At 45.2% G+C, this 10,894-nt stretch overlaps 1 protein-coding gene across 1 annotated transcript; it reads left to right on the forward strand.

Annotated features, from left to right (window-relative positions):
* The first annotated feature begins 2,438 nt into the window (after window positions 1–2,438).
* Window positions 2,439–10,894, forward strand: dera (deoxyribose-phosphate aldolase (putative)). The gene is made up of 9 exons (XM_023825792.2): window positions 2,439–2,585; window positions 3,207–3,304; window positions 3,582–3,729; window positions 4,431–4,526; window positions 5,086–5,220; window positions 5,993–6,121; window positions 8,913–9,025; window positions 9,362–9,511; window positions 10,203–10,894. The coding sequence occupies exons 1-9, from the start codon at window positions 2,555–2,557 to the stop codon at window positions 10,257–10,259; spliced, it is 957 nt and encodes a 318-aa protein (XP_023681560.1). The 5' UTR covers window positions 2,439–2,554; the 3' UTR covers window positions 10,260–10,894.

A 10,894-nucleotide genomic window follows, 5' to 3' on the forward strand; every position in this document is an offset into this window, starting at 1 on the left:
AATTATATTGGGATTACGTATTCGTTTCACACCATATATAAATTAAACCCTCGATCCTATTTTCGTTTTCTTTCACAAAAATGAGTTTATATAGAACCAATTAATGTTCAAAGCAAATATGTATAACAATATGAAATCCGGGACAGCTGAAAAATCTTGTGGAAAAAAAAACCTAACCACTAATTTTATGTTTTTAAACTTCGCATCCGGCCTGAAATTTATGCCTCTACATCGGGAAAACCTGACTCTGTGTATGAGTATGCCAAGAGTCACTGATGGTTATGAAGCTCGCCTCCATCTACTGTATGGTTAGTATAAATTAAATCTATACTTCACATGAAGACACACTGATCACTTGAAAAAATCTATAGCAATACAAAAATATTTATTTAAAAATGAAATGTCACATGGACTGAAGTCGTGAAAGTCAAAATATGCGTTAAATCTTTGTATCGTTTCAACAATCTGCAAAAAAGCGAGTAGGTTCCATTATTTAACCCTCGTGAACACTGCCTTTCTCAATATTTCCCAGACAATTTCATGAAAGCGTGTCGTCATATACTTGTGCCAGTTTGCCCAGACAATTTTTTTCATTAACACGAGACTTTTTACAGTTAGATATTATACCTATTTTTGGATACTTAAGTGTGTGAGGTATGGCAGACTGAAAGAAATACTTTGTACAAAATCACCGCCTGCTTTCCATCTCTCTTTCATATTCAATCAAAATAAACCACCACAATTTCAAGAGGGGAAAGTGAGGTTTTTATACAATTTTATAGATTTGAACCCAGACTATAAAACATTTCAAACTCCGGCGAATATATGGTTTTCATAATATTATGCAGGGTGTCCATGGCAACAGGGATACTAGTGGAATGCCTTGGCAGAAACATCAACTCCCAGTCCACAATTGTCTCTGAATGGGCTCTATGGTATGCAACAAAACACATTAAACTTTCCAGGGCCAGATCACAAATCAGAGCAAACGACACATACACACGGCGATATCATCATAAGTCCGATTCAATCCCACTATCAGGAGTGAAAACAGACCGTCGGTGCTGTAACGGGAAACTGTGTTGTAGTTTCAGACGCGGGTTTTCATCGCTGGAATGAGATCATAAGAGAGAGAGAGAAAGAGAGAGAGAGGGAGCCCAGGACTCCCGTGGGTGACGTCATTGCTCTGCATAGTTTAATCTGGAGAAATGTCTCCCAGACTTCCAGCAGTCAAATGGCTCACCCGTAGTCTTTTCACTTTCTCAGGCAACTCGAAAAACACTGATACCGGGAATTATGTACATAATCGGTTCCCTCACAGTGCAAAATCAGTACGCATTATCCAAGACTTTTCCATGAACGAAAAACTTGATGCATGAATTATTTCTGCGAATATTTGAATACTCTTTTATTATTGAGCATGTGGGGGGATATAGCCTTTCTGATATGATTACTGCACAGACAAATTCATGAATTTATTTGATGGATACTTGTTTATTTGTTGCTCACTTATGTTAACTATAGGCCTATGTTTTGTTTCTTAACCGTCAATATGGTTTCATGTACATCATTTCGTGTCCCTTTTAAATGTATCAATCCATCTTTCCTCCAACTCACTATCAAGTACAGCGTCACAGAGATTCAATTATACATCAAATTTCGTACACTGTTCACTCAGTGACTACAGCACATCTTTCAAGACAAGCCTGTCTTTGATTATACTCTTTCATATTGTCTTTACATAGATGCTTAAAAATACTTAGTCGTGCAAGAAATATGCCGGTGCGGAGCAGAAATATCATCATTTGATATTTTCATTTAACGACACTGGTATAAGAGTACAATCAGTTCCGAGTATGTGACCAGAACATGACATTTATCAAGTCTAATTGCCCTAATATTACCGATTACTTTTTAAATACTCATTCCTATATTACACTGTTTTGTCTTGCATTGCAGTGCTGTTCGACCTGTCCCCCGATAACCTGCCCTGTAACTGTCACACACGAACTTCACTGTGCTCCTCGGAACACGTGACAATACAACTTGAAAATTGAACTTCATCAATAACAGAGCTGTCGCTGTGCCACCAGAAGGTCACAGACATGGTAAAGGGATCGTTATAAAGGTACCACGGGGCATCCGTTTGATCTGTCCGGGAAGGTCCTGTGGGAGCGGCGTTGGTCTTCGTCTATCTGATGTTAACAACTGAAATTTCTCAAGGAAAACATCCAGACGCCAGATCATTGCAGACCATTTGCAGACGAATTCCGTGCCATATCAATTACATATAATTCTGGATGAGCCCCATGGACACATGCCCTGCCCTTTCTTAGAAGTTAAAGCTCGGTTGTAAGATTTGACAGTCGTTGTTATGCTCGTCACGTGACGATAGCGAGGGGCTCCTGCGGCGTAAAAACTACCTACGACGCGATTGGCTGCATGAAGTGGGTGGACATCGCCGTGGTGACGTCACGGCCCGGAAGCGGTTCCGTGCTAGGAATGAGACACAAAAACAGGCAACTTTTTAAAGTCGGTGCTACATTTCTTTACAATGCCTGCAAGAAATCCAGGAATTGACCTAGGTAAGGGACAATGCGGTACGGCACAGTGCAATCGAAGATTGATTGCGTAAATACTTTTAACAGATTTTATGAGTTAAGCATGTTGTGTATAATAAGAGTGCTTCATCTCCGTCTCCGTGCTGTGTTTGTTTTTAGTGTATAAATTTCGAAATCTAATAGTTGTTTTTAATTGCAGTGAATGACAGCCACACTGTCGACCATGTGCATAATCAGCCAGGGTCACTGCGTGTGTGCCTGCATGCGTACCTACTGTCACTTTCCTATAGGTTTATTTGCATTTCGTGCATTATTTTATCGCCTGTAAATGTGTAACTTGTATGTTAATGTATGGTTCCCTTGTTCGTTTGTTGGCGATAAAGTCGGTATGTGTCGGTTCCCTTTCTCATGGCCAGTTAATACGCCGCACATGACCTGCCCTTGGGTCGCAATCGGTTAAGCCGTGATTCCCAGTATCGAAGCGAGTAAGCACCATCACTTCAGTTAGCTTAATCTGTGATCGTTTTTAATTGGAGTGTTTTTGTTGTACAGCGAATTTGCAAAAAGCTCCATGAAATGTCCGATGGCTTTCAATGCAGTGGTTATAGGCGTTTATATGTTCTTTGAATGTACTCCGCTTGTTAGACCTTGAGTGGGTGTCCAAGGTCCGTGTAAACCAGCAGGCAGTACTGAGACGCGCGCAGCAGATCCAGGCGCGCAAACAGGGCAAGAAGCAGTGGCAGGTAAGTGGATATGACGATGTTTTATCTCATCAGGCAGCAGGCTATTTCCTGGGCTTTCAGCTTGACATTGCACCTTGTGTTACTACCAGTCTTTGTGTGTGCAGCACCTTGTATGTGCTTGTGACTTGTATGATGTCACTGGCTGTTAAAGTCATAATTTCTTCTGTTTTTTTGATGGCTGATGCTTAATATAAGGACCATCATTCCACTGTTGCATGCTCTGACCTCCCATCACTAGGGGGCGCTTCATCCTAGTATGCTCCTCGTCCCACTGCAGGCTGCCTGGCTTCTCAAGGCGGTGACGTGCATTGATCTGACCACGCTGGCCGGCGATGACACGCCCTCAAATGTGCACCGGCTGTGCATGAAGGCGATGCAGCCAATCCGGCATGACCTGCTGGAGAATATGGACATGCATGACAAAGGCAAGCCCCGCCCCCAGACCGGGCCTGAAGGTTTATAGGGTGCATCCAAAATTGCATACTTACACGATACATGCCGAATTCCATCAAAAACCTACTACTTGTCCGCTAATGCAGTATGTACTTTATGAATGCATGACAACAGTATACTTTCACTTTGATGCCAGTGTTTAAGATCCCTTAAGGACCCTTCGACTCCCCCCATGACTCGCGTGACGGCCTGTCACACTGTAACATCTATTTGCTAGCCGTCTGCCGAACAAACACTCCATATCTTTCGTTATTAAAGTGGTGCTTCTTGCTTTAGATTGATGCTGGGTTGTCAGAATCACCCATTTTGTTGCAGAAAATTACACGTTTGATCTACACATTTCAAATCTCTGACTGAAGAAAAATCACACATTTGATTTGGGAAAAGATATTATAAACCCAGTCAGAGCCACGATTGGATGAGGTGGGTTCTGCATTACTACAGGCTATCTAGTTTTTAAAGAGCTGTAATTATCTGTAATGGTAATCCCTCTGTGAAGTTTCTGTAAGTACACTAAGTTGGGTAACTCTGGGTTTTAACGTCTTAGCTTAATGCTTTGGTCTGGTACTTTGGTGTCTTGCCTAAGTGGACCACACAGCAGAGCTGGTTCTGAGGTTACCTGTCTGGAGACAGTTTGGTAACTTTGCGTAATGTGGTAATAACATATTTTCAGGTATCACCACGGCTGCAGTGTGTGTCTACCCAGCCCGGGTGGCAGATGCTGTGAAATCGCTGAAAGCTGCTAATTCCAGCATCTCCGTGGCGTCCGGTAAGGGGGGGTGGGGCTGGTTCCTGTGTGATTCTGCAGCAGACATGGGGTATATTTACAGTAAATGAACAGCACAGGTATTGTATACTTACAGAACACTGAAGTGTACTTCAAGAAGATGGCAGCACATTTACTGCATAGATGCAGTGTAAAACCAAACAGTACATCCATCCATCCATCCATCTTCCATAAGCCCTCCAGCACAGGCCTGTCAGCCTGGACAAGCTACAGGGCATGTGTGCGCACGCACGCACACACACACACACACACACACACACACACACACACACACACACACACACACACTCTCTCTCTCTCTCTCTCTACATGGCAGTCTGCATTTTCGGCTGTGCAACCCGGGGAACGCCCTACAAAAAGAGCAGTATTGGCGGCTCATCCCTGAAGGTGTGAGGTGGCAGAGCCTGTCCTTGCTGCAGTGCTGCCCACTTTAACATTTGTGGTGTGAACATGAGTCACACCCACAGCTCTGCTCTCAGTGTCTGTCTGCCCGTCCGGGCCCGTGACCGTGCCCCCTGTGACCAACGCCTCCCCCTTGCAGTGGCCACTGGCTTTCCCGCTGGCCAAACGGCCCTGAAGACTCGGCTGGAGGAGGTGCGCATGGCTGTGGAGGACGGGGCCCGGGAAATCGACATCGTCATCAACCGCTCGCTGGCCCTCACTGGCCAGTGGCAAGGTAACCCTGCAGGGGGTGACGGCGGGTATCCGCATTCATATGACGGCACATTGCTAGAACTGGGGTGTCAGAAGGAGTCAGTCCAGTGAAAAGACCACGAGGCTCCGGTGAAGGCCTGGGGGGATGTATGTGATTTCCAGGGCGTTAGTCGAATACACCCATCGCCAAGGTCGCTCCTGGAGATGCGGGATGCTTCCTGCTTCCGTATGCTCCGTTCCCACTCGGTTTCTGCACTGCGCCATTAATCTGTCAGATCAGCCCTAAGAACATTCAAAGGTTCAAGATGTTATAGCAGGGTTATTCAAATCACGGTCCTCAAGGTACGAGCACTGCTGGTTTTCCAGCCTTCCATTATCTGTCAGTCAGGTGTGAAGCCTCTGACCAGGCAGAATCGGTAATTATTAAACTAACTACCTGGGAGAACTGAAAACACGGCCTGTATTTGGAATCGAGGTCCAGATTGGAAGAACCCTGTGTTATAGGCAGAGTCAGAAGAGCCTGCTGAAGTGATGTCAATGAAGAAGAACCAGAATTGAACATTCCTGAGGACATTGACCTTTGCCATTTGTGTGCTCCATTCACTCTGTCTGCCTTTGTAGGTCAGGTGTTTCATGATGTCACTTCCTGTCAGCAGCAGTTAGAATCCTGGATGAAGGCTTTTTATGTTGTTCCTTCTTTCTGGAAAGGTCCATGTCCAAGGTTTAGCGGCCTATGACATCACTCCCAGTGTCTGCAGCAGTCCCCTTCATCTTTGGGCCCCTGTCTCTCCCAGCTCTGTACCAGGAGATCCACCAGTTCAGAGAGGCATGCGGGGAAGCCCACATGAAGACCATCCTGGCTGTGGGCGAACTTGGCACCTTCACGAACGTCTACAAGGCCAGTGTGGTCGCTATGATGGCAGGTAGGTCTGTCTGCTCGATTTCAGCCCGGTGCTGCTACAGGCGGCTGTGAGCGACATGGCTGTAGCTCATTAATCATCACGCACTTGGGGCTGGCACGGTATCTGCTGAACCTCGCATCTATACCAGTTTTTTTTCCTGTGAATCCGATTAGCTGCTAGTGGCCCACAAAACCAATAAGAAGCACTGGGGAATAAGTTACTCTAGCAGTATGGTAGTATAACTATTTATGTGTAAACTCGCGTAGTTAATGCAAGGGTGGTAGTTTGTGATTGTGGGAGTTTTACTTGCACCAAAATGTTCTGAGGGCAGAAGGAAAAATGATTGGTTCAGAGAGATAACCAGTCTGATTGTAGAGGAGGTGGGTCCAAGCAACTAGAGGAGGAGGGACCAAAACATCTGATTGGTTGGTCCTACCTCTTCTAGTTGCTTGGACCTACCTCCTCTACAATCTGATTGGTTCAGAGAGAACCAAGCATTTTTCCTTCTGCCCTCAGAACATTTTTGTGTATAACTCCCATCAGCATAGTTTGTCCAGGCTATTTAAGGTTCATGCAAATACCTGTAAAGTACATGGGAAACTTGTATATGAGGTATATGAATAAAATCAAAAGTGAATTATTTGCATTAAAAAAAATTATATGTCATTAATCATATATATCTGTGGGTTTTGGGTTTATCTTTCACAATTCTAACTGCTGATTTTTTTTCTATTGATTTGGCATTGTACAAAAAAATGACAGAAAATCACAAAATGGAGGTGATGAGACCCATATTTAGGTAACGCATGCACCTCACTCCTCTGGCCACTGCGTGGCACTGTTGCTCAGTTATGATTGCAAGCCCACCCTGATCGGGAGGCGAGGGTGAGAGATGCAGTGTGACTGTATGCTTAACTAATAATCACGTTTTAAGCCGATTACAGCACCAAATTGTCCGCGCTTCTGATTAAGATCATTATTAAAATGCATTGCTTTTGTCGCCGCACTCACTTCTTAATCTCCTCTTGTTTCTATGAATTCCGGATGAGATTTCTGAAATTGAATAATAATTTGATCCATTAATCTCCGAAGCCAGCAATTTTATTTTGCTCCCCCAGCAGCCTCCCTGGCCGGCGAATGAAAAGAGCTTCATTACGGCCGTGCGCATTTAATAACCATTATCCATTATCATGTAATTAAGACTCCCTATTACGAATCTTAAGGACAATGTGAGTTTGAGGAATGGAGGGAAAAAAACGACGGGGGAAAAAAACACACAGAACATCTCTTTAATGAACTGGAAAATGTTCATCTTATTCGGCTCGGTAATGAGGTGCCCAACGCCCATTAAACTTGAGACGGAGCAGAAGGGCGACGATTTTTTTTTTACAAGCCCCCAGTTTGCGGTTAATCTATTAAAACTGCCGTTTCATCTTCTATTTTTGTCGGGAAGCTGGTTAAACTTCATTCCCCCAACCCCCCCCCCCCCGCTCGCCCACGAAGCGGGAAAATAATGGAGGGCTTTATTGATGAACATTCATGGGCCTCCTGTTGCCTGTCATAGGCAGCATATGTTCCTGTCACTCCCCATGTGACACCCCCCTTTCCTTTACCCATGATGCTGTGTGTCCTCAGGCTACGGCCCAGGATCCTTACCCAAAAAGAAGCACCATTTACCCCCTAAAAAGCTCCTGTTGTATGCCCACGTGGCAGCGATCGGCGAGGTGTGGCTCAGCCGGTTGGGGCTCTGGGCCTGTCATCAGAAGGGCACTGGTTCAAACCCCAGGATCGACTTCTTGATTTTTCCGTTGGGTGCCCTTAACAAGGCCCTTAACCCCCCAGTTGCTCCAGGGAATATCTGACCCTGCATTCTCAGCAAATAATGTACATCGCTTTGGATAAAAACTAAAATAAAACGCAGGGACTCACTAAAATACTATTGTTTGTGTCTGGAGAGCCTGGACTGGAGCTGGTGGCATGTAACACTGCGCCTTGCGGCCGATTTTATTACTTTGGGTCCACTGATGCTTGGCTAGAGTCCGTGAAAGTTCCTCATGCTGAAAGAGGTGGAGTCTTTTCCTGGGAAAATGGGCAGGAAATGAGTTGGCGATTGCAGTCTGGCTTGGACATCCTTCTGATGAATGATTTACTCTGCTTGACTTATTGCCCATTGCCTGGGCAACATTGTTCAGACGGGGCCACCAGCCCGGTCTCAGCCTGGTGTTTGTCACCTGACCCCTCTCGGAAACCCTACCCCCCCACCCCCCCCATTGGTGCATTGCCCCTCCACTTCCTCCCAGTCCCCTTCCCACTAATGCACTTAGCGGCACTGATTTAATCTAATTGGCAGCAGGGTTCATTTAACCCCCTGGAATTAAGTAAGCGTATTAAGCAGATCAGCTCTACAGTATGCCACCATGACCCACAAGGCCTCCCCCCCTCCACCACCACCCCAGCAGGGATGTTAGGGGAGCAGAGGGGTAGCCAGGGAGAATGAGGGCACTTCACCGCTTCACCGTCCTCTTTGCAGTCACTCAGGGCAACTGCTTAGCACCAAGCTCTGCTGTGATAGGCTGGTTTCTCGACCGCTCGGCTCACTGTATCTATGAGTGCTCTTTATCTATAGATATAGAATTACTAGATCTCAAAGGCTCTTTGAATGTCAATGGTAGTGAACTGGGTGGTCGTATTAGACATGAATAATCTTCCATTTCTGAGAGTGAATGTTCTCGCGGGGTTTTTTTTTTCATGTTGTGGTTAGATTTCCTACCGGAACTAAATGTAGGATATTTTTTTTTGCATTATTTAACAGGATCTGACTTCATTAAAACTTCAACTGGCAAGGAGTCCGTCAATGCCACCTACCCGGTTGCCGTAGTGATGGTGAGGGCCATCCGTGATTACTTCCTACGGACAGGCCATAAGGTCAGTAATTTGGAAACATTGTATAACATCTCCAGAATACATGATTTTCCTTTAAATTGAAGTGCTCAGCGTATGGTGAACTGAAAAGCATAACTGACACTACAGCAAGGTTTCTCAACCCAGTCCTCGGGGACCACCAGACGGTCCACGTTTTTGCTCTCTCCCAATTGGCAGGGAATTGGGAGAGAGCAAAAACATGGACCGTCTGGTGGTCCCCGAGGACCGGGTTGAGAAACCCTGCACTACAGCACCCCAGTGTGGGTGCTTCCTCCATTCGTATGCGTCAGTCTGGACTGTGATACTACGATGATGGTCGGGTTGGGCGTCTTGACACAGGTGGGCTTCAAGCCAGCCGGGGGGATCCGCACTTCCAAAGACTCACTGGTGTGGCTGACTTTGATGAAGGAGGAGCTGGGTGATGAGTGGCTGTGCCCCGCCCTGTTCCGTCTGGGAGCCAGCACCCTATTGGCTGACATCGAGCGGCAGGTGGGTCAAACGCGCCTGCTCCTCCCATGATGCAGGGTAACCTGTCCCTGCTAACTCCGCTAACTCCCTTTTTGCTACTTTAGCTGCTAGCATAGCTGACCCCGCTAAACCCATAACTATAACCGTTTTTGTGACTCCCTCTTTTTCCGGCATGAAGCACGACACCCAACAAAACGAGTAAATGCTTTAATCTACGGTTCATATCTACCCCAGTGGCCCTCAGACTCCAGCACAGAGAGCCGACTGACAGCCACAATTAATCACGGCTCACCAACAAATCTGCTTAATATTCACTCTTCATTTTTTAATCCATCAGGAAATCAAATTTGGATGATAAACAACCGCTGTGTTTGTAATATGTTTTAACAACAGTAATAAATCACGCTGGCACAAACATGACAATAACTATTTACTGATTTGTGGAAAACTTTTTTAGTATTTCTATCTGTGATTTTTAGGGTTTGTTGTTTATGTATTAATTTTAATGCAGAGCCCATCAAAAAATGCATCCCCTAGACATTAATGAATCCCGACCAGGCTTTCACTTGCTGCACTGTGGCAATCTGACAAGGAGATGGCGCTGTGTGTAATTGTTTGCCTTTTGCTTCGCACTTGGCCAGAGTAAGTGTGTATTGATCTTCCCATTCTGGTTAATTTCCCTTGGCTAATACACAGTCCCTCCCCCCCACAGATCTACCACTATGTGACTGGCCGATACGCAGCCCCTTATGAGCTCCCCCTGGCCTGACCAATCAGCTGCGACCTCGCTCCCCCCATGTTTCTCTACGCTATGCAATGATGGGTGGAGCGCCCGGTCATGTATACTGGAGCCAGGCTCCTTGGGGATGTGAGTGTGGAATGGGCGCAAACTCTCATGTTTTACTAACTTGAGGTTATATATTTTGATTGTAAACTATACCTTCAGAAGTTAGTTTGAATAAATGTTTAATGACTGTTAATACAGAACACAAATGATTTTATAACTGTTTATCACGTATCAAATTTGTACATTATAACAGTATTATTTCTGATTCAGGTAGCATCCTCAGTCATCAAGACTAGATGTTGAAATTGAGTGACAGTTGTATAGTTTTCAGTGATTTCATGTTTTGTAAACATTTTTGAAAACTATCTCACTGAACCTTTGTCAAGCCTTAACTCTTAAGCCAATAGGAGTCCATCACATCTTACCTGTAATTTGAACGGCGACTGGTGAATGTGAAGGATTTGATGCTGTTCCACCTTTCTCAGCCTTACACACGATGGCAGTGAGGAGTCTTTGAATGAATGTTACTGGACTTCACTGAAGGTCCAGTCATCACAATAAATTGTCATTGGCTGGTCTGAGCCAAGATCAGACCACTGGTGACTGATGGCTCAAAA

Source organism: Paramormyrops kingsleyae, chromosome 1 (assembly GCF_048594095.1).
Source record: "Paramormyrops kingsleyae isolate MSU_618 chromosome 1, PKINGS_0.4, whole genome shotgun sequence".
Taxonomy (NCBI): domain Eukaryota; kingdom Metazoa; phylum Chordata; class Actinopteri; order Osteoglossiformes; family Mormyridae; genus Paramormyrops; species Paramormyrops kingsleyae.